The 23934-nt window shown below is 49.1% G+C and overlaps 1 protein-coding gene and 1 long non-coding RNA gene across 3 annotated transcripts in view; one reads left to right on the forward strand and one right to left on the reverse strand.

Moving 5' to 3' along the window:
- NWD1 (NACHT and WD repeat domain containing 1) overlaps positions 1-23934 on the forward strand; it is a 61175-nt gene that overhangs the window by 3988 nt on the left and 33253 nt on the right. The window contains 7 exon segments of the mRNA XM_057490078.1: positions 2691-2988; positions 7713-8982; positions 16022-16225; positions 16996-17155; positions 18871-18988; positions 19861-20019; positions 22718-22915. Of these exon segments, the coding sequence (XP_057346061.1) occupies positions 2691-2988; positions 7713-8982; positions 16022-16225; positions 16996-17155; positions 18871-18988; positions 19861-20019; positions 22718-22915 (2407 nt within the window).
- The window catches only part of LOC130680066 (uncharacterized), a 65770-nt gene that overhangs the window by 1372 nt on the left and 40464 nt on the right, over positions 1-23934 (reverse strand). The gene's annotated exons all lie outside the window — the stretch shown is intronic.

Genomic DNA, 23934 nt, shown 5'->3' on the forward strand with positions numbered 1-23934 from the left:
GCCAGCCCGGGGATGTTGCTCCTCCTTCTAGAAGGGCTCCTTGGGCAGCCGGTGGCCCTTCACCACTTCCTGCTTTCCTCCTGAGCTAGGCATCTCCCCTCTGCCGCCTGCCTGAGAGTCACAGCAACATCTCCAGTCAGTGGCTCAGAATGAGGGTCTGTCCATGAAAATCAGAGCTGCATGGGGGACCTCAGAGAGGCATCTCTCCAGTAAATAAGTCATTAGGCAGCTCGGCTGGGGACAGCGCCCCTAGGCACTTCCTTTTAGAGGCTCTGGGTCTCTGGGGCCACCAGCAAGCAGTTCCAGCATCTTGAGGGAGTTGCATCTGGCTCCTTGATGTCCTTCTTTCGAGCTCCTCCTGTTTCCCTTGCTCTGGCCCCAGACAGGAGCGTTTTGTACCATCTGTCTCCTTCCTAAGATCTCTGGTTTGTAGTTGGCTGACTGCACTTCTTGCAACTTCTCCTAGGCTGTCACTGTAGGGAAGGCCCCCGGAGAGTGGAGTCCTGGTCAATAGCCTGTCATCACATTTATCTAGGTTTCCCAGGTGCATGCCCCTGGAATATTCGATACAACCCAATGAACGGGAGGGGGTGATTGCTTCCATTTTATAAGGAGGACATCCAAGACTTTGGTCCGGTGTCTTAGGCCTCCTCCAGCCTGATTCTCTCCCGTTCCTGTTTGCACTTTCTCCAAGCATGTTGGGGCAGAAAGAGGGCTTCCTAGGGTCCTTGCCATTAAGACCAATATCTGAGGGCCTTACCATGCCTACAGTCTTGCCCTTGTGGGTGGCATTATCTTTCTCCACAGCCCCCTCCTTGTTTGTGCTTTAGCCCTCCTTGCTTTTCCTGCACTGGCACTTTGCCACATGTCCTGCCCCAGGGCTTTTGCACATGCTGCTCCCTCTGTTGCTCCATGCACTCCTTCTGTGTCCTATTCTGCCTCTTGAGCCCCTTGATTCTAAACAAAGACAGCATCTACCCTGCGCTACCGAAACCTGCCTGCTCCCAGAGCCACATCATAGAATGTGATTTGGGCAGGGCCAATGGATGCTGCTGCTCCTGTCACAGCTCCATTTTTGAGACAAGCCAGTGCCTACCGACATAGGAGGAGCTGTAGTTTTCTCATGTGTACAATGAGGATCATGGATTTCCTGGGGCTGCCCGAACAAATGACCACAAATCGAGGGCTTCGACAACAGAAATGTATTATCTCGCAGTCTGGAAGCCAGAAGTCTGAAATCCAGGTTTTGACAGGGCTGCACCCCTTCCTAAATTTCTAGGAGAGAACCTTCCCTTGTCTCCTGCAGCTTCTGGGGGCTGCAGGCATTCCTCAGCTGTGGCTGACCACTCCAATCTCTGCTTCCATTAAATTATCTTCCTCTCCTCTTCTGTTTGTGTCAAATTCTCCCTCTGGCTGTCTTTTACAAAGGACTCTTGGGATTGCAGTTAGGGCCTGCCAGATAATCCAGGAAAGTCTCCCCAGCTCAGAGGTCCTTAACTTAATCACATCTGCAAAGTCCCTTGTATTAAGTTTCTCCAGAGAAACAGTACCAACAGGATATCAGGTTGACCCTTGAACAACACGGGTTTGAACTGTGCAGGTCCACTTATATACAGAATTTTTTTCCCAGTAAATATATCCTGGAAAAGGTTTTGAAGATTTGCGACAATTTGAAAAAACATTTTCTTTTCCTAGTTTCCTTGATTGCAAAAATACCGTACATAATACATAACACATACAGAATGTGCATTAATTGAATGTTTCTGTTATTGCTAAGGCTTTCTGTCAACAGTAGGCTATTCATAGTTAAGTTTTGGGTGTCTCACAAGGTATTGCAGAGTTTTGATTGTGCAGGGGGCCAGTGCTCCTAACCCCCGCATTGTAAAAGGGTCAACTGTATATCAATATATATATTAGAGGAGATTTACTACAGGGAGTGGCTCACACTGTTATGGACACTGAGAAGTCCAACCGTCTGCCATCTGCAAACTAGAGACTCAGGAAAACCACTGGATAATTCAGCCCAAGTCGTGAGGCCTGAGAATTGGGGCTGATGTCCAGGGGCAGGAGAAGATAGAGACCTGCGCACAGCAGAGAAAGGGAATTCTCTTTTCCTCTCTCTCCATTCCATTTGGGCTTCCAGAGGAGCCCTTTATGGAGTCTGCAGACTTGATGCTGGCCACCTGCTTTGGGGAGGGCCATCTGCTTCACTCAGCTCACGCCTTCAAATGCTGATCTCTTACCCCCTCACAGAAACATCCAGAAATTAGGCTTGACCAGCTAACTGGGCATCCCTCAGCCCCAGCAAGTTGGCACTGAAAACTAACCAATTCAACCCTTTTATCCATGTAAGGTACATTCACAGGGTCCAGGGACAAGGACAGGGTGTCTTTGGGGGCCATTATTCAGCCCACAGGGAGTTTTCTAAGCAAAAATTTCTATAATGCTTTGTGCACGGTCAGATTCACAGTCTACCTGGCCAATGTCCTGAGCTCAGGTACCTGCATGCGGGTGTCCCAAGGCTCTGGGTGTTATGACCTTAATGTGATCAATAACGTAACAATCTCTTCATGTAATTATCCCAGTGGCACTGCAGCCAGGCCCATTGTTAGGGGCTCAGCGTTCATCACCCAGGGTCGCAAGCTGAGTGTCCGAGTGGAGGTTGGAAGCTGTACCCCTCTCGCTGCCAGGCCCTTGTAGGTGACCAGTACGGACCCTGTCCAGTCCCCACGCTGATCGAAGAGAAGGAGTGGGAGGCACTGAGAGCCCAGATGACTTACAGACCACAGGACCTAGAGCTGGTGGCTCGACGCTTCCGCAGGGACGAGAACGCAGTGCCCCCCGCCTACCTGCTGCAGGCCCCCGGTGCTGGGGAGCCCCACGGACCCGAGGAGGCCACCTTGACCTCCGTGCTGCGCTCCGGAGCTCAGGAGGCCTGGAGGCTGGGCCTCATCACCCAGGAGCAGTGGCACCGCTACCACCGGTCAGGTGAGGCTGCTGGGACTCCCCTCAGGGTCCACAATAAATGCCCCCACGTTCAAAGACGCATCTCCTGGTCCAAACGCTGTGGTCTGCGTTTCTGTGAAAGCCAAACCAACAAAGCGTCCAGGCCCCTGGTTGTGAGAAAAGGTTATTTTGTTGATCCAAGATAGTTCAGCTAGATCTCTGTTCATTCTCCATCTCTTAGGGCTCTCTCTCCCCCAGCTCCTCCGTCCCTTCTCCCGGTCAGGCCGCTGGCTGCACGGGAGGTGTCCCAGGACGGCCACCAGCCAGGTTTGCCCGGGACCTCAGGGCCAAGCCTGGACAGTCCCGGGAACACTGGGTCAGTGGGCCACTGGTGTTAGCCCAAGGGCTGGCCCCTGCCTGCTCGGAGGTGGGAGCCGAGGCCCAGGGAGGTGGAGGCTCCTCTGGCCCTGTGGCCACCAAGCTCCCTGCGGCTTCCTACCTCCCACCTCTGACCTCACCCTCCGTCCCTTCCGTCCTCTACACCAGCTACTGGAAACATTTTTCTAAAAATGCAGTGTCATTAAGCCATTTCCCCGCTGCTTGCTGCCAGCACAAGACAGGTTCTTACTATTGTTTACAGATTAGTGACTTGATAGTTTATGAATTATTAGTATATCAATATATATCACCAAAAATATTAAATATATGAATTTGCATTACCCAAACTATTAAGTATATAAATTTATATTACTAGAAGTATTAATAGTTGAATTTACACTATCAACATATTAAATATATGACTTTACATGATCAACATAGTAAACATGGATTTATAATATGAACACATTAATATATGGATTTATTTAAAGATATTGATTGTAGTAATTTATATTAATTTTATTAAAATATATTAATTTATATTACCAAACTATTAAATATATGAATTTATATTAGAAATATGAAATATATGAACTTACACTATCAACATATATATGAGTTTATATTATCAACATATTAAATATATGGATTTATATTCAACATTTTAAGCATATAGGTTTATTTAAATATGTTATAGTTATATTAATCACATTTTATTTTTATTAAAATATTATGTTACATATTAATTCTAGTGGTGACATTACAATTTTTAAAAGTAAACTTTTTATTAGGTGGTAATTTTAGATTTACAGGCCAGTCACAATGTTACAAAACTATACAGATAGTCCAGGATTTCCGTATGGTCTTCACTTGTTCACAAATTGTGTGACCACAGTACATTTGTGGAACTAAGATGTTAACTTCAGTACTTAATGTGTGTCCATGAGGATCAACTAGATTCCACTTAGTTCAGATTTCATCAGTTTCCCCATTAATGTCTTTCCTGTCCTAGGATCCCATCCAGAACCCCACGTTGCGTTTAGTAGCCATGTCCCCTAAGGCACCTCTGGACTGTCACAGTTTCTCAGTCTTCCTTTGCCTTTCACAAATTTGACAGTGTTGAAGAGCGCTGATGGGATCTTTTGTAGAAGGTCCCTCAATCTGGGCTCCTCTGTTGTTTTCTCATAATTAGACTGGGATCTTAGTTTTTGGGCAGGAAGACCACATCCCCATCCCATCATATCAGGGCTACTAAGGCCCACCTGACAGCAACAGGTGGTGCTCACCTTGGTCCTTTGGTTAGGACTGGAAATGACCTATTAAGTTTGAACACATTGTTGATATGAATAATGGTAAGGCTGCTGCGGTTCATCGTGCACTTACTATGTCCCTAATGCTTGTGCTCTGACAGGAAGCCAAATGTGCTCATTGCTTTCATAAAGGTGTCTGCCCCTGGGACCATAATCAGCATCTGGGGTCTGTGCTTTGGGAGGGGCCTGGACTTGTAGCTCAGCCGTGCTTCTTTCCAGTTCTAAGGACCTTCTGCAGGCTCAGAGTCTCAGTTTCCTCATTAGTAAAATGGAACTAGTCATAATGGAGTCATTGTGTGGATAGTATGTTTTGTCCCAGCCATGATCTCATTCAAGTGATAAGCAGCAAGTCAAAGCTAGCCGGTGAAGAATTTCCACTTGAAAGAACAAATAGAAACTCCTTGAAAGTAGCAGAAAGCACAAATAAATGCAGCAACAGTGTCTTCAGAACCTATTATTTTCTGAGCATCTTGCTCAACATTTTTTTTAACCTTTTTATTTTGAAATAGAGATTCACAAGAAGTTGCAAAAAGAAATAGTAGGAAGAGGTTCCCCTGTATCCTTTACCCCGTCTCCCTCAAAGGCAGCATCTGGCAAAACTCGAGTTTTTTGAAACAATATTACAACTGAGAAGTGGACATTGTTACAATCCAGAGAGCACCATTTTTATAAGTATACCTTTAGGCCTGTGTGCCTGTGTGCCTGTAAGCCTGTGAGCTGGCATGTATTGTGCATGTGTATTTCATTCTTTGAAATTGCTCATCTTTGTAGTTTTAAGGAATCACCTCAGTGGATACACAGGACTATTTCCTCACTGCAAGGATCCCTCCCACTCCCCGTGCCCTCCAATTCCCAGCCCCCGGCAGCCACTAACCGCACTCCACCTCTCTAATTTTGTTATTTCAACAATGCTATAGAAGATGGGATCACTCAGCCTATATAACCTTTTGAAAATGGCTTTGTTCCTTCAGTGTAACATGGTCAGCTTTTCACAAACATGATTTCTTAGGAAACCCTGACAACAGCCCCATGAAGGTTGAACTAGTACAAGCATGTTACTGTAGAGGAAATGAACTCAGAGAGTTGCAGTGATTTGCCCAAGGTCACACAGCCTGCAGGTGGATTAGTTCATGCTGAAATGTGTCCAGGAAGGATCCCATTTCAGGACTGTGAGTTGCCTTCACCCCTGACCTCCATTCATGAGGCTGAGGGGGATGTGAGGCCCTTCCAGGGAGGACTTTCGAGTGGCTCTTGTCTTTGGCTCTGAGACCGAGTCCTTTCTCCAAGGTCCTGACTTGCTCAGCTGCAGAGATCTGGGAGCCTCTGCTGAGCCCAGAGTGGCTTTGGAAATAATTCCTGGGTCTGACTGCTATTCCAAAACAGCAGCCTCCAAGAAGTCAGTGTGAGCTCTTAAATCTGGAAAATAAGGGTCTCCAGGGCAGTTGCTCTGGGACAGGGGTTAGCAAGCTGTGGTGCAAGGGTCAAATTTGGCCCACTACTTGTTTTTGTAAATAAAGCATTGGAACACACTCAAACACATTGGTTTGCATGGTGTCTGTGGGTGTTTTCACACTACAACAGCAGAGTTAAGTATTAAGTAGTTGTGACAGAGACCATCTGGCCTGTGAAACCTAAAATATTTACTATCTGACCCTTTACAGAAAAACTTGTGAAAGGAAGAAAAAAAGGACACAAAGAAAGAGAAACGTCCTGACCTTTGTGCTCAGCCTCCAGGCTAATTAAAAACTCTCTGCCTGGCTCTGTGCCTTTGCAATGGTTTTTCTGCAGTCTCAAATGCCTTGCCCACCCTTCTCTGCCTAGGATAGACAGATACTGTCCTCCATCCGTCTGTCTGTTTATGTGTCCATTAATTCATTAACACTGGAATATCCACTCCATAAGAGCAGTGGGGACCTCTGTGTGTTTTGCTCACTGCTGGACCCTGAGTATGGAGTACAGAGGCCGGCACAAGCAGGAGTTCAATAACTGTTTGTTGAATGAATGTGTGATAGAGGCACTCAGAAATGATTGCACTGGAGTTTTTATTAAAGTGAAATTCACATATCATGAAATCAACCATTGAGAGTAAATAATTCAATGGCATTTAGCACACTCATAATGTTGTGCAACCATTACCTCTGTCTAGTTACAGAACGTTTCCCTAATCCCAAATGGAGACTGCATCCTCCTGAGCAGTCACTCCCCATCCCCTTCCCAGTCCCCAGCAACTGCTAATCTGCCTTCTGTCTCTAAGGATGTGCTGCTTTTGGATGTTTCACATACGTGGGCTCATACAACATATGTCTGTTGCCTCCTTTCATATAACATAATGTTTTCAAGCTTCACCCGCATTGTAGTGTGTAGCTACTTTATTCCTTTTGATGGCTGAGTAATATTCCATGGTATGAATGGACCACATCTTGTTCATGCGTTCATCATGTAATGGACACTGGGTTGTTTCCACCTTTTGGCTATCATGAATAGCACTGCTATGAACATATGTGTACAAGTATGCATTTGAGTGCCTGTTTTCAGTTCTATTTGGGTCCATACCTATGAGTGGAATTTCTGGGTCCTGTAGTCACTGCAGGTTTAATTCTTGAGTCTGAGGGTATTGTTTATAATGGGGCTGCAACTCACACACAATCTCCGTGTTGCTTACACCACGGTTTCTTTATTAATAATGGCTAAATCAGTGCTAGTCTCAGTGCAGCCCCTGGACCAGCAGCCTCAACATCATCTGGGAACTTGGTGGAAATGCAAACCCACGGCCCCCTCACACCTGCTGATCCCAGCTGGGTGGGTTTTCTCGAGCCTCCAGGTGACTGGCAAACTAGGGTCCTCGGGCCCAATCCCACCTGCTGCTTGTTTTTATTAAGTAAAGTTTTATTAGAACACTCTTGAGCACATTAGTTTGCATGTTGTCTTTGGTTATGCCAGGTGACTCCAGTGCACATTAGGCTGGAGAACCTATGGCCCCAAACCCTAACTCTGTCTCCCCAAGTGTCCCCCCACTTGGGCCAGCTGATGACCCAACAATGACTACTCTCTTTTCCCATTTCCGACACTTTTTTATAGTCATCGAGTGGGAGATACAACGGGGCCTGCTGAGCCCAGCAGGCGGGCACCAGGGAGCTACTGTCTTCCTGAGAGAGATCCAAGACCTCAACAAACACATCCTGGAAGACTGTGCCCTCAAGATGGTGGACCGGCTTGCAGACGGCTGCCTGGACACGGATGCCCAGAACCTTCTCAGCAGCCTCAAGGGGCGCATCGCTGACACACAGCCTGGAGTTCTCAAGGCCCACCACCTGCCGTGGAGCCGAGACCTGGTGAACCCCAAGAATAAGGCTCATGCCCGGTACCTGAAGGAGCTTGGGGAGCAGTTTGTGGCCAGGGCCAACCACCAGGTCCTCGAGCACCTCCGGGAGCTGGAGGTGGGCAGGCAGGAGTTGGCCTGGCTCTACCAAGACATCCGCCACCACCTGGGGCTGAGTGCCGAGGCCATCCGAACCTTTTGTGGTCGCCAGGAGCTCCTGGCACAGCTGGGGCAGCAGCTCCGACAGAGCGACAGCCACCCCCACACGCCCCTGGTGCTTTTCGGTCCCCCGGGCATTGGAAAGACAGCTCTGATGTGCAAGCTGGCCGAGCAAATGCCGGGGCTGCTCGGCCGCAAGACAGTGACCGTCCTGAGGCTCCTGGGGATGTCACAGATGAGCTCCGATGCCCGAGGTCTGCTCCAGAGTGTCTGCTTCCAGGTGTGCCTGGCCTACGGGCTGCCCCTGCCCCCTTCCCAGGTCCTGGAGGCCCACTCCAGGGTGGTCCAGTTTTTCCACATCCTCCTGCATACTGTCTCCTGTAGAAACTTTGAGTCCCTCGTGATCCTGCTGGATTCCCTGGATGATGTGGATGCCATCTGCCGTGCACGGAGGGTCCCCTGGCTTCCTCCTCTGTGCCCTCCGAGGGTCCACCTTATCCTCTCGGCCTGCTCAGGGCAGCAGGTTTTGGACACCGTGCGGCAGACGCTCAAGGACCCCAAGGCCTACTGGGAGTTGACATCCCTTTCTGGAAGCCAAGGACAGGAAATGATTCAGCTCCTGCTGGCAGCCTCCAGGAGGACACTGAGCCCGGTGCAGAGGGACCTGCTCTGGGCCAGCCTCCCAGAGTGTGGGCACCCGGGCCGACTAAGGCTGGCTTTTGAGGAGGCCCGGAAATGGGCCTCATTTACTGTGCCCACCCCTCTGGCCTCCTCTGCCAAGGAAGCAATGCACCAGCTGTGTGCCCGCCTGGAGCAGACACACGGGCAGCTCCTGGTGGCCTGCGTGCTGGGCTACATCGCCTCTTCCCGGTAAGTCTGTCATTTTCACTCTGTTCTATTGAGATAAAACACATGGATTCATTTCCTAGGTAACAAATAAACCAGGTGGCTTAAAACAACAGAAATGTGTTCTTTCCCAGTTCTGCAGCCAGTCTGAAATCAACGTGTCACCAAGGCCACACTCCCTCTGGTGGTGCTAGGGGAGAATCTGTTCTAGGCTTTTCTGTAAAATTTCTGGTGTTGCTGGCATCTGTTGGCGTTGCTTGGCTAGTAGGTGACTCGCTCCAGGCTCTGTGTCCCACGTCCTGGGGGAATCTTGATGCTCTGAATTCCCCTCTTCTCAAAAGGACCCAACTCATGTGGAACCCTGGAGGAGAGCAGGTTTGGGGTTTGATAGACACAGTCCTGAGCTACCATCGTGTATGTACCCTCCCCCTGACAACCAGCAATCCACTTTCTATCTCTATGGATTTGCCTGTGGTCTTGCTTTTGTAAAAGGTTTACATTGTAATACTTTCAAATTCTAAACTAGTTAAGAACTGCTGGAGTGCAAAGAATTCCCATACATCAGGTTTCTCAGCTTTGATGCTACTGATATTTGGGGCAGGATCATGCTTTATGTGGGGGGTCTGTCCTGTGCACCATAGGCCATCTATCTGCTGGATGCCAGGAGTACTCCCATTGCTTGGGACAGCCAAAAATGTCCCAGGACATTGCTCAGTGTCCCCTTGTAAGTCCAGGGAGAGGAAATCCTGGGGCAAAATACCTCTAAAAACCGAAATCAGTCAAAGGGAGAAATAAAGTTTAAAACTCGTTTGTTGCTTACAAACTGCAGTCCAGGGCCATCTCTCTCCTCTGCTCCTGAAGAAGCAAGCAAGCCAGCAAGCAAACCAGCCCCTCCCTTTAAACACTCAGGTTCAAATATGCTCTCGGTTGCCGAGGTAATTACCCATTGACCTGGAGATGACCTTCTCTCCACCCCTGAGGATATGCAAATGCACTAAAGCCGGGAGATACTCTGGAAATGTCACAATTTTACCCATGGCCCTGCAGGCAGAATAGGCCCTAGTTGAGAACTACAGCCCTACATTCTTCCCCCACATCCCCAGTTGGTCTGTTGACTTTCTCTTCTCTCTCTTTCTTTCTATTTTTCTTCCTATCTGTCTGTCTGTTATCTATCCACCTATCCATCCACCCACTGAGTTATCTATTGATCTATACACACACAGTTTTTCCCGGAACCATTTGGAATTCACAAGATCATTCTCTTTTACCCTTAAATAGGTCACATATTTCCTGAGAACAAGGACAACCAGAACCCCGCATCGCCAAGAGACAGTCATAAAACCCAGGAAATGTATCACAGATGCAATACTATTATTTAATACACAGTTCATCATTAAGATTTGCAAACTGTCTCAAAACTGTCCTTTATAGCTGTCCCCTTCACACCCAGTCCAGGTTCCCAACTGGGATCACGTGTTGCATTTCGTTGGCAGGTCTCTCTTGTCTCATCTAATCTGCAACATTGTGCCATCTGTCTTTGTCCGTTTGAAGAGGACAGGCCAGTTATGTCGTAGATTGGTGTTCCTTGACTTTCAAAGGGTAGAGGCGCCTTGAGCCTTGTTTCTGAGTAAAGACTGATTCAGTGGGTCTGGGATTCCTGCGTTTCTCCTGATGCTGCCGGCCCAGGGACCACACTTAGGATGGGAGCTAGTTTGCAGAGTGTCCCTCCCTCTGGGTTGATGGGATGGGATCACATTCAGGTTAAATCTCAGTGTCCTTGTTGGGTATGGCATTTTTTTTCCCCACTGTAAATTTGCCATGTTCCCCTTTGTAATTAATAAGCAATGCATAGGGAGATCTCAGAAAAAGTCTTTCAAATGCAACGTCCCTGAAGGATCAGCTGCAATCCTGTGTCTCCATTTCATTCCGTGCTTGTAGCATGGGAACCAGCAGAAAGCACAGGAAAATCCAATTCCATTGTGTTTATAGCATCTGAAGGAATGCAGGCTTCCATGAGCTTGCTCAGAGAAAGCCTCAGGTGTGTGGACTCCAAGAAACCTGGGTCATGATGGTCAGGAGTGATTGCTCAGAGACTCTGGGTGTGGATGGTTAGTCAGAAGTAATGAGCAGGAGAGGACTGTGTTCATCACATGCACCCAGCAGCCCAACTCCCTCCCCTGGGAGGCTGGGAGGGAGGCCAACTAGCAGACGCCTGGGAGACAAGGCTTTGCCTTCATGAAAATGACCATCCGAAAACACCCGAGCCCATCAGAGATGCAGAATAATGCAGTTTTGCCGTCTCAGTTTGGAAGGCAGTCTGTTCTTTTGCTCTTTGTCTTTCACCACAAGTCAGTCAAGGTGGCAGCAATCAGTCCCATGTGGGGGACTTTTTGTTTGTTTGCCAGGAGCAGAATCTCACTCATGCTGGTGCACAAGAAATGTGGGCTCTTTGCCAAGGCCACAGGAAGAGGTTGGGGAATCCAGGGCCAACCCATTGCTGACTCCAGGGAGCACCCCCCAGATTTCATGTTGTACCCCACATTTTGCAACTGGTGCCCCAAGACTGGGGACCCTGACCTGGATTCTACAAGAGTACAAAGACAGACCTTGGAATGTTCTAGGATAAAGGGCCACCAGGCCAACCAGATGACACCTACGTGGAGGAGGCAGGGTTGCCATGGGAACTGGGAAGCCTGGGGAATGAGGGCGGTCTCTCATCCCCTCTCCTGCTGGGTCCTCTTTGCATATTGGTTTCTGTTCTAGGCTCTCTCTTTCTCCCCTCCCGAAGGTTAGCTGGCCTCAAGCTTCCGTCGGCACCATGGGCTCCCATTTCGGGAATCTTCCATCTTACTCGCTCGTTCTTGAGTCCTGATTCCAAAATCCAGGGACACAGGAATCAGTTGGTGTACGTGGATCCACGTCTGGTCCAAGTCAACAGAGCTGAGAGCATCACAGGCTGGAGGAACCCTCCGCCTCCAGGTTCTGGCCTGGATTGCAATAAGCAGGCTTTGGCAGCACAGGAAAATGGCCCTGCCCAGTGATTGTTCACAGGTCCCTTCTGGGTCTCCTGCTCCTTACTGTAAGTTCTTGTTGGTGAAGCCTAGATGGACCAGGGGCAGAGGGGGCATGCCCCCAGATCGGCAGTGGTCAGCACCGAGCACAGACAGTACGATGCTGTGGGTTCCTATGTATATGAAACATCCAGAACAGGCAAATCTGCAGAGACAGAAAGCAGGTCGGTGGGTGCCGGGGGCTGGGGGGAAAGGGCGTGTGTGTCAAATCATGATGGTAGCTCACGGCTGTGTCTGCCCAAATATCTTGCCCCCAAACCTGCTCCCATCCAGGACTCCCCATTTAGGAATGGGATCACCGTCTGCGTAACCAGGAGCTGTTTCTGTCTCCTCTCCTTCCCCCTCCTCCTTCCAGAACCAGCAAGTCCTCTTGGCTCTGCCTTCAAGACATCCTCAACCAGCCATTCTTTCCATTGCTACCGTCCCCACGTTTGCCACTGCCTTTCCCACCCACACGATTGCCCTGCCCTTCACTTTTCTGCATGTCCCTTTAATCTCCCACAAGCCCCTTCCCCAGAGAGGCAAGAACGAGACTTTTTTAAAAGATAAACTTTTAATTTTTGAATGATTTTAAATTTACAGAAGAGATGCAGAGGTCCTACGGGAAGTTCCCGTAGACCATTCTCCTTGCTTTTCCTAATGCGACACCTGGCATAACCAGAACACTGCTGTCAAGATGGGGCCATTAACCTTGGTGCCTGACTATGAACTCAACTCTAGACTTTACTTGGATTTCACCAGCTTTTTTCCCATGAATTTTTCTGGTCATACAGCCAATTTAGGATTCCTCACGGCATTTAGCAGGCTTGAGATTATTTAATTGCAGTAACCTTCACTTAATGTAAAACCTAAAATTTAAAGGATACAATTCAATGGCATTTAGTACATTAATAGTGTTGTGCAGCCATCACCTCTGCCTAGCTCCAAAGCATTCTCATCCCCCCTGAATATACTCACTGTTCCCCGTTAGCATTCACCCTCCAACGCCCCTCCCCAAGCTCCTGGCAGCCATTAATTTACCTTCTATCTCTACGAATTTGTCTGTTCTGGATATTTCATATAAATGGAGTCATAGAACATGTGGTCTTTCGTGACTGATATCTTTCACTTAGCATGTTTCCAAGGGTCATCCATTTTGTAGTACATGTCAGTACTTTGTTCCTTTTTATGACCAAATAATACCCTATTGTTTCCATGGACCACTGTCTTAGTCCATCTGGGCTGCCATAACAAAAATACCATAGACTGGGTAGCTTATAAACAACTTATTTCTCACAGTTCTGGATGCTGGGAAGTTCAAGGTCAAGACACCAGCAGATTGGGTGTCTGATGGGACCATTTTCTGGTTCATAATGGTCTTTTTGTCCTCACATGGCCAGCTTCTTGTCCTCAAGGGAGCTCTCGGGGGTCCCTTTTTAAAAACATTTATTTATTTATTTATTTTTCATTTTTTATTTTGGTATCATTAATATGCAGTCACATGAGCAACATTGTGGTTACTAGATTCCCCCCCATTATAAAGTCCCCACCACATACCCCATTATAGTCACTGTCCATCAGTGTAGTAAGATGCTATAGAGCCACTACTTGTCTTCTCTGTGCTATACTACCTTCCCCGTGCCCACACGTTATGTGTGCTGATCCTGATGCCCCTTATTCCCCTTGTCCCTCCCTTCCCACCCACTCTCCCGGGTCCCTTTCCCTTTGGCAACTGTTAGTCCATTCTTGGGTTCTGTGATTCTGCTGCTGTTTTGTTCCTTCAGTTTTTATTTGTTCTTATACCCCACAGATGAGTGAAATCATTTGGTGCTTGTCTTTCTCCACCTGGCTTATTTCACTGAGCATAATACCCTCTAGCTCCATCCATGTTGTTGCAAATGGTAGGATTTGTTTTCTTCTTATGGCTGAATAATTTCCATTGTGTATATGTAGCACATCTTCTTTAGCCATTCATCTACTGATGGACACTTAGGTAGCTTCCATGTCTTGGCTATTGTAAACAGTGCTGCGATAAACATAGGGGTGCATATGTCTTTTTCAAACTGGGCTCCTGCATTCTTAGGGTAAATTCCTAGGAGTGGATTGGGGGTCCCTTTTATAAAGGCACTGAACCCATTCACAGGGGCTCCACCCTCATGACCTCATCACCTCCCCACCTCCAAATACCATCACCTTGGGGATTGGGACTTCAACATATGAACCCGGGAGAGACACACGTGTTCAGTTCATGTTGACCATATTTTGCTCACCTGTTTGTCCATTGATGGACATTCGTGTGGCTTCCACCTTCCCGCTACTATGAATAATGTTTCTCTGAGCACACATATACAAGTTTTGGATTGAACGCCCGTCCAGAGTGAGATTTTAAAATCATTAATCAGACTGAGTTTCTTGCCAAGATTAAACTCTTCCAGTGGCTTCGCATTGCTTTGGTAAAAGTGTCCAAACTCCTTACCAAGGCCTGCTGGCTCTGGCTGTGTCCCATCCCCCTGCCTGGAGCACCCTTGCCCAGATTCCCTTGTGCTGGCTCCCTCCTTCCCACATGTTCTCCGCTCTGATGGCACCTTCTCAGAGAGACCCACCTGCTCCAAGAATCACCTCTCTCCCTGCCCCTCATCTGTTGCTCTCTTTCATGTGACTTGGTTTATCTTCCTCCTAACCATTGTTACCCCACCTCTTTGTGTTTTTGTTTTTTTTTCATTATTTCCTACCTGGCTCTGTGCACTAGAAGGTAAGCTTTCTAGGTGTCTAGCTCCCTTCCTCTCGGGGTTAGCATGATGCCTCGCACAGAGACCACACTCCGTGGATAGTGCTTAAGCCGATGTGCCAATGCTCTATGCATGAGTCGGCGACCCTCCAGGGTGTGGCTGTCTGCTTCTCTGAGAATGAATGGGCTGGCCTGGCCTCGGCCCAGAGGGCCCCATACAGGGACGTGATGCTGGAGAATTATGGGGCTATGGCTGCTTTGGGATATCCATTTCTTCTGGGATTCCTGTCTCGATCAGGGAGACAAGCCAGTAAATCTGAAGCAGCAGGAGATGATCCAAGCCCGGTTTGTACTAAGGGTGTGTCAAAGAGTGGCAAAGAAGATTCTATTCTGGAGAGCAATTTTTGAGGAGACACAGGACCCTACATTGGTTCTATCAAGTAGACCCTGATGGTGTGTGGCCCCCAGGAATTCCAGTTTGGAAAAACATATCAAGAAGAGAAAAGCAGGTTGTAGAGATGTCCTGGCTACCCCAGTGGAGGAGGTGCTGGTGATACTATAGAAGTGATTCTCAAAGATGAGATGAGTTCATAGACAGGATTGCAGAGACCGATGTTAGCATCCATCTTGTTGCCTCGGAAAACCCCAGGGGAGCAGGTATTCTATACACAGGAAGAATGTGGCGAGTGTTTTGATCAAAATGAAGCTTCCATCAGCATCAGAGAATGTTGGAAAACCTAATGGGGGTCTGCCTCCTGTGAGGTGCAGGCAGAAGCCAGCCTTCCTCTGAAATGAATTCCGATGGTTCTCCATCTCTGATGAAATTGGCAGGCACGTCCCACAGTTTTCCAGTCTGGTGCCCATAGGTACTAGGATGCCGGTTCCAGTCCAGCACTGCAGCTTTGACCACTCATCCTATGTAAGGCCTCTTCCTTTCTCTAGCTCAGGCCCAGAAACAGGAGGTGGGCTGCAGTAGGCCCAGTGGGCTTCTGAATTACTTTCCTAAGTCACCTCCTCTCTCCCTGCCTGTGCTTGCTCTCTTATCTAAGGTTGGGGAGGGGTTGGTTCACAGTTCTGCAGGTGTGGAGCACAGAAGGAAAGATCAGGAAGGATCTTCCATGATGGGTACAGCAGCAACCAGGCTGGGCAACTGCGGGTTTGAACGCTTCGGTGATCTGCAAGACACAGTGCTGCTGGCCATGCCTCTCTCCCTCCCCCAGCATCTGCATCCTCCAAATGCTGGAGCCACCGGTGTGCTCCAACGTCCTGTCCCTCCTCCCCACAGGCAGGGGCTCTCAGAGGCAGAGCTGAAGGATGTCCTGTCGTTAGATGATGAGGTCCTGCAGTCCGTGTACCGGGACTGGACCCCTCCCAGCAAAGAACTGCTGCGTTTCCCACCCCTGCTGTGGGTGAGGCTGCGTCGCGATCTGGGTAACTATTTGGCCAGGCGGCCTGTGGATGGCTTCACACTCCTGGCCATCGCCCACAGGTGGGTCCACTGTGGGGGTCAAGTGTACAATTCAGACACATTTAGTGCATCACAATGCTGTGCAACCCTCGCCTCTAAATAGCTTGAAAACATTCCCATCACCCCCAAATGATACCTCATCCCCCAGCAATCTCTGTCCACCTCCCCCAGGCCCTGGCAACCACTGATCTGCTGTCTCTGTGCATTTGCCTGTTCTAGACATTTCATGCACATGGGATCACATGACGTGAGGTTTTTGTGTCTGGCTTCTCTCACTCGTCATGATGGTTTCAGGGTTCATCCACACTGTAGCGTGTGCTCATGCTACATCCCTCGTTACGGCTGAGTCATATTCCACTGCGTGGATGGACCCCATCGGGTTTATCCATTTCATTTATTGATGGACACGTGGGTTGTTTCTACCTTTTGGCCCTTGGGAATAGTGCTGCTGTGAACCTATATGTCTAAGTTTTTATTTGGGCACCTATTTTTCAATTCTTTGGGGGATATAGCCAGGAGCAGAATTGCAGGGTTATACAGTGACTTATATTTAACTTATCGAGGAGCTCAAAGCTTCCAGTTCAAAGTAAATTTGCTTAAGGGAAAAAAAAGGATGGTCCCATTTAGAGGTAAATGTTAAGTAACAAAACAGGTGGCCCGCCAACCCAGTGAACATCCTGAAAATGGGTTAGGATGGAGCTGCATTTGGAACTGCATCCTGGGAGGCCAGTGGCCACCTCCAGACTTGCCAGGTCCCCCAGGCCCCATCAGCATATGTCCCCTCTCTGCAGACAGCTGGCCGAGGTGGTCCAAGAGCGCTACCTGTCTGGGCCCGACAGAGCCAAGAGACATGGCGTCCTGGCCGACTACTTCTCGGGGGCCTGGAGCCAGGGCACCAAGAAACTCATCACCCTGCCACTCGTGGGGAAGCCCCTGAACCTGGACCGTAAGGTGAGGCACCCTCCGGGGCTCCTGCTTCCCCCTTTGCAGTGCCCACCCTGCTATGCACGCATGGCCGAGGCTGCCCGGCAAGGACCACCCATCTCCTTCCTTCCCTCGTTCCCACCCCGATGCCCTCCTGACCTCCTTCCCTCCCCTTCCCTTCCCACAGAGGGGGTGAGGACCTTCACCATCACCAAGCATCATTTGGGGGTTGGGAGCAACAGATGAGGGTATGATTCCCCCTGACATTCCAGAGGTGAAGAAGTTCACGGCATTCAGAAGCATATCCGAACTGCCTCCAACTCCTGGTATCTCATGGTTTTATTTCACTGAGTCCAGTTCCTCCTGAGCACACCAATTTCCTCCCCGTCTTTTTGAGGGGCACTTGACACACTGTGAAGTCCCTGGCACGATAGGATTTTCCAGTCTTTGGCTCCCCACATGAATCGCTGACATTAAAAATAACATTTGCTTTGTTTTTTAGTATGGAAAGTGATCTGTGATGGTTCTGGAACACAGAGAAGATCGAACCGTGACATAAAGACTGCCCACAATCTCTCCTACCAGGAAGACTCTCCCACACTCCTTCCCCCATCACTAGCCACACATTTCCTTACAGCTGTTCTTCTCCTGTGCCTGCCCGGGAGCTCTCAGACCTGGCGTCCTTAGCTTGCATGTCATTCCCTTGGTGTTTTGTTTTGGTTTTGCCTCTCAAACACCTCAGGCTCAGCATAAATGCCTCTTCCTTCAGGAAGCCTTCTGGGATTTCTTCCCTTCTCTATTGCTTATTCTTTTCTCCTCGCCCACTTCCCTCTAAAACAGAACTTGAAAACATTTTTTAGTTTCCAAATCATTTTAGATTTATGGAAGAGTTGCACGTGGAGGGGGCAGAGAGTGCCTGTGGACCCTCCCTCAGTTCCCCCTAAGGTTGGCATCTTCCGTGAACTGTAGCGCAATGAGTTCAACTAGGAAATACGCAGTTAAGTCTTCTTTACAGTTTGATTTTTTCCTTTTTTCTTTATCGTCCCTGCTGGACAGGAGAGGCCAGAGACAAGGCCAGGCCTGATTCTCTTTGGTGCTGCCTTTTCTCCTCATTGGCGGCTCAGAGACTCTCTCCTCTATGGCCGAACCCTTGCAGGCTCAGCCTCTTCCTCTCCCTCCGGGACGTGTCTGTCTGCCTCCAGGGTCGCCCAAGCCTGCGGACCTCTTGCTACAGTCTGTTCTTCTGGGGAATGCCCCGACGATGCAATCTTATCGTGCCTGCCCTCTAACACCTCCCTAGCTCCCTGGTGCCCTCCATCTCCAGTGTGACCTCCTCAGCCTGATATTCAGTGCCTTCGAGCTCTGCTACCTACAGCCTCTGCAGTCGCATTCTCTGCCATGATCCCCCACTCTGCTTTATGATTCAGCTCTTCCGAACCTCTCACCCGGCTGTCTCCCACCTCCTGTGCATGCCCGTTCCTTTGCCCTGTGATGTTGTCGTTTTCTGACACATTTCACCAGACAGACTCCTACTTACCCTCTGAGGTCCAGCAACAATGTCCCTTGGATTCCCTGAGCCTTAAGCCCCTCCCTCTGCCCCAACCCATTGTGTGTGTTCTGTCTGGAACTGTATTCCCAAACTCTCCAGCTTCACCAGGTGCCCAGCCTTGCCCATGTCTGTGGAGGGAATGAATGAGCTTGTGTCATAGTGGCCTGGCTGCCAGCCCCCTCCTCCTCTGCAGGTGGCCCCTCAGCCCCTGTGGTTCTCAGACACTGTTGCAAACCTGAGGAAACTGAAGGAGTTGCCCCATCACCTGCTCCACTCGGGCCGCATTGAGGAGCTGAAGCAAGAGGTTCTGGGTAAGGGCTGCACCCATCCCAGGAGGGATCGAGCCCCGTGCTTCCACCTTTTGGAGCTTGGGAAGAGTAAAGGGCAAAATCCTTGGTCCTCTTAAGGCAGGTTCTCACCACGGGGACATTCTGTCCTCCCCCCCACCCAGGGGACACTTAGCAACGTCTGGGACATCTTGATTGTCACAATGGGGAGGGGTGCTACTGACATCTAGTGCTAGTTGATGTGGCAAGTGAGAAGCTCAGCCTTAGAATGAGAGACTCTGTCATCTAAAATCTGTCATCTATTATCTGTCATTTATCATCTGTCATCTATCTTTAGATCTATCCATCCGTCTATCCATCTATTTGTATATCATTTCCATCTCTGTTTATTTACCATTTTTGTATATTTTTCTATGTATGTATGTATCCATCCATCATCTAGCTAGCTAGCTGCTGATATACTAATCATCTATCTACATACATCTAATCTTTCTATTATTTTTCTCTATCATTGATAGCTATCATCTTTATGCCTACCCATTCATCATCTATCTATTCATCCATCTTTCTGTCTGTCTATCCACCCATCTATATATTTGTCTATCTGGCTATCTATCCATCTGTTCATCCCTGTGATTCCCAAGCAGGGTGATCCTGCCCCAGAAGGGACACTTGGCAATGTCTGTGTTTTTGATTATCATGACTAGGGAGATGCCACTGGTATCTGGTGGGTGGATCCCAGGAATGACACTCAGCATCCTAGAGTGCCCGGGGCAGCCCCACCCCAGAGCATGACCTGGCTCCAAATGTCAGCAGTCCCGAGACCAGAACCTGCCTCCCAGGATGATTGGAGGGAGGTGTATGCTCCCCATAGCCCACCCTCCTCCTCTCCACAGGCAGCATGAACTGGATTTCCTGCCGGGGCGTTTCTGGGGGCATCGAGGGCCTGTTGGATGACTTTGACCTGTGGGCCCCTCACGTGGACTGTCCCGAGGTCGGCCTTGTCCGGGAAGCCCTGCAGCTGTGCCGCCCGGCCGTGGAGCTCCTGGGCATGGGTGAGTTGGGCTGGCTAGTAGGGGGCGCCCCTCTGCACTGAGCTCTAGAAGCCCACTCTCCAGCCGGACTTTCATTGACCCACACACCTTTCCTGTCCACACCTGGGGTGTCTACTAGCTCCAGTGTCTAGAATTTTGAATTGAACATGGAAGAACTTCTGAATGAAGACTACTGAAGTGGTGCTCATGCCCTAGCCCCAGCCCAGCACCTTTTTCTAGAAAGGGCCAGGTAGGAAATATTTCTGGCAAAATCAAGGAAATTATGCCACTATTAATATCAAGACAGAAAACACACTCCTATAGACGTTTTATTGATGAAATTCAACATACTGTGATAATAATTGAGCACTTTTTGGTAACTCAGGTCTACTAATGGCAAAGAAGAAGGGAAATTCATGCTCTGGGGAAAGCATTTTGCTTAATCGGGGTTTAGAGTCAGTGTTTGCTGTCATCTGCCCATTTTCCATCACTACGCTGTTTCCCTCATCTTCACTCTTTATTATTTCTGCTGGTTTTCTTTTGCATCATCTGTCTTCTCCCCTGGACCCTGAGCTCCATTCTGTGCAGGTAGGGGCCTGATTCACTTGCTTCTGCCAAATTCCCATTCCTACCACATAGACTGATCCTAGCCAAGAGCGTGGATTTTGAACCCCCCTGTGTTGATTCAAATCTGGGCTCTGCCACTTCCTGATAGTGTGACCTTGAAAGTTCCTTTCCCTCCCCACCCTACCCCTGCCGTTTAGCTGTCATTTTTCCCATCTGCAAAATGGGGATGCTGGTCGACCCTCTACTTAGAAAGGGTATTTGAGTCAATTCATGCAGACCCTGACTCTGGTAGCATCTGAGGGTCCTGTTACTGTCACATGATCATGTCAGTATTGTTGATGTGAGCAGCTGCTGCACTGAGCCTCAGCTTCCATTATCTGCAACATGAAGGATTGAACTAGAGCATGTCTACGATCATAACCACGTGCAGGATGCTGGTGTCCACCATCGATTACACCTTTCTGGTGCATTCATGCCCACTAGGAGTTAGAAACCTCACAGTGAGCAACTTCGCAAGAAAACAGCCTTGGGCACAACTACCCAGTTGAAGGGAAGATTTAAAAGCGTGTTCTTTGCGTGCATCCCTTGATTGACAACTTGCGGCTCACCAGCACGAGGAGGTGTGGGAATGACGGTCACAACTAGAGGGCGCAGCTGGGCAGCCACGCGCTCTCCGCAGTGCCAAGTCAGCATTCCTGGTTTCTCCTGTTGCCTCAAGCTCCAGGAGGACCGGATGTGGAACCCTTTCTGACTGTGCTTTTGTTTTAAAGGCTAATATTTTGTTCATTGTGGGTTTGAGTTGCACTAATTTTGATTTTTGAAAAATTGCTTTGAACTAGTATCTATCCTGATGGTTGAGCTGTTGGTGCCACTTTAAATTTTGCACCAGTGGAGAGTGGGGCACTCACCGCTCGCCCTGGCCCTGCCCCACCTCACCCTCCAGTAAACCGAGGCACAGGGCACAGGCCGCACAGTTAGGGCGAGCCGAACAGGGACAAAATGAACTGTCTGCCTTCAGGGTTTCTGGTCTGTATTTCATGTGGAAGTCAAACTTCCTGAGTGAGATTCCTGCCTCCTACCAGCTGTGTGACCTTGTACAAGTTACCTAACCTCTCTGTGCCTCAAACTTTCCCCTTTATAACGTGGGGAAACAATGATGATACCTCTGTTGTGGGCAGAAATAACTGGCTTCCCAAAGACGTATTAGCTTTCTAAACCCTAGATGTGATTAAGTTAAGGATCTTGAGAGGGAGCGTTTATCCTGGATTTTCCAGGAGGGCCGCAAGCCAAGGAATGCTTGGAGCCCCCAGATACTGGAAGAGGCCAGGAAGGCTCCTCTCTTAGAGCTTCTGGAGAGAGCACAGCGACGTTGACGCCTTGATTTCAGACTTCTTGTCTCCAGAACTGGAAGAGAATAAAGTTCTGTTGTTTTAAGCACCCAGATTGTTTTGTTAACAGCAGCCAGAGGACACTAATATACTCAGTAACTAATGAGGTATTTATTGAACAGATACTTTTGGGTGTCTGTGATGTTCTAGGCATGAGGAGCATGGCAATGAACAAGACAGACATCATCCCTGTTCTCAGGAAACTCAAGGTTTAGGGTTGAGGGGGAGGCTGGGCCACCAAATAAACACACAAAGAAACGTTAAATTTCAGCAGTGCTGCGACCTGAGTTTGGCAGGGGTGGGGATGAGAGGTTTGGGCTGGAGAATGCTTTTTGCAGAAGTGAACTTGCAGCTAAGATAGGGCCATGGTCAGCACGAGCAGGGCATGGAGGAGGTGGAGAAGGTGTTCCAGGCGGAGGGAACAGCATGGGCAAGGGCACGGAGACTGGAAACCACCTGGTTCATTTCTCCCTCACGTAACAGTCCAGGCCTACGTAAAGGTGATACAGTGTCTCCTGGGTGTCAGGGACCTAGATGCTTTCAAGCTTGTTGCTCTGCCGTTTTCAAAATGAGGCTTCCATTTAATTGTCCCAAATAGCTGCTTCAGCTCTTGCCATCACAACGGCATTCCAGCCCGTGAGTTGTGGGAAAAATAGGGACTAGTGTGTCTGGGGAACAGAGAGGGAGGAAGGAAAGGATGACAAGGGGGATGCTAGACCCAGGCAGCAGCGCCCTGCCCCTCAACCTGCATCCCCTTATTGCAGAGAAGAGCATCCTGTATACAGAGCTCCTGGCCAGACTGCATTTCTTCGCCATCTCGCATCCAGCACTGGTGGGACAGCTGTGCCAAGAGGCCCAGAGCTGGTTCCGGGTGTGCCCACATCCTGTGCTGGTGCCGCTTGGAGGATTCCTCCAGCCCCCAGGAGGACCCCTCCGGGCAACCCTCACTGGCTGTCACAAGGGTGAGTCTCTCTAGCATAGCAGACACCCTACCAGGCCTCCTCTTGCCTGTGGGCAGTGTATGGCAGGTGTTTTGGGCTACTCTCTGGGGCTCCCCTCTGCCAGTCAGGAGGCACCAAGGGTGCCATCAGGGCCTGCCCCTGCTGGCTCAGCCCTCTCTGTCTCGCAGGGGCTGTAGGTCACTAGTATAAATACTGCTGATGAGCCCAGAAATGTGTGGGGGATGCCGACTCCCTCTGGGGTCTCAGTGCTAAGAGTTTTGTGCCCATTTTGCTGAGAATTTCTGCAATTTACATGCTCATGCTAGTGAGTCTGGAAGCTGGGGATTGATGCCTGACTGGCTGCTGAGAGCTGGTGGAACCTGTCAGTTCCCCTAGGACACCATAATGTCAGAAGGACAAGAGGATTTAGCTTATCATCCATGCATTTATCACCCATCTTTCTATCTGTTCTTCTTTTTCCCTGCCTTCCTTTCATCTGTCAATCTGTCTTTCCATCCGTCCGTCCATCCATCCATTTGTTTGTCCATCCATCTATCCATCCATCCATCCAGCCAGCTTTCCTTTTTTCCATCCTTCTACCCTGTTAGGATACAGGTTCAAATGCTTTAACAAAGGCATAAATAACAGTGGCTTAAATAAAATAGGGGTTCATTTCTCTCACATAACAGTCCAGGCTTTCACACAACAATAAAGGTGATACAGCGTCTCCTGGGGGTCGGGGACCTAGATGCTTTCAGTCTTGTTGCTCTGCCATTTTCAAAGCGAGGCTTCCATTTAATGGCCCAAAATGGCTGCTCAAGCTCTTACCATCACAATGGCATTCCAGCCAGTGGGTCCATGGCAAAGGGAAGTGGATGGTGGGCTCCTTCCCTTAGAGGACATGGTCTAGAAGCAGAACTTACACTTCTGCTCCTGTCTCATTGGTGAGAAATAGGCTGTCTCCAATTGCAAGGGATCCTGGGAAATATGGTCTTTCTCGGGGTGAGCATGCCCTCAGCGAAAACCTGTTTTTATTCCTA

This window comes from Manis pentadactyla, chromosome 12 (genome assembly GCF_030020395.1).
Source record: "Manis pentadactyla isolate mManPen7 chromosome 12, mManPen7.hap1, whole genome shotgun sequence".
Taxonomy (NCBI): domain Eukaryota; kingdom Metazoa; phylum Chordata; class Mammalia; order Pholidota; family Manidae; genus Manis; species Manis pentadactyla.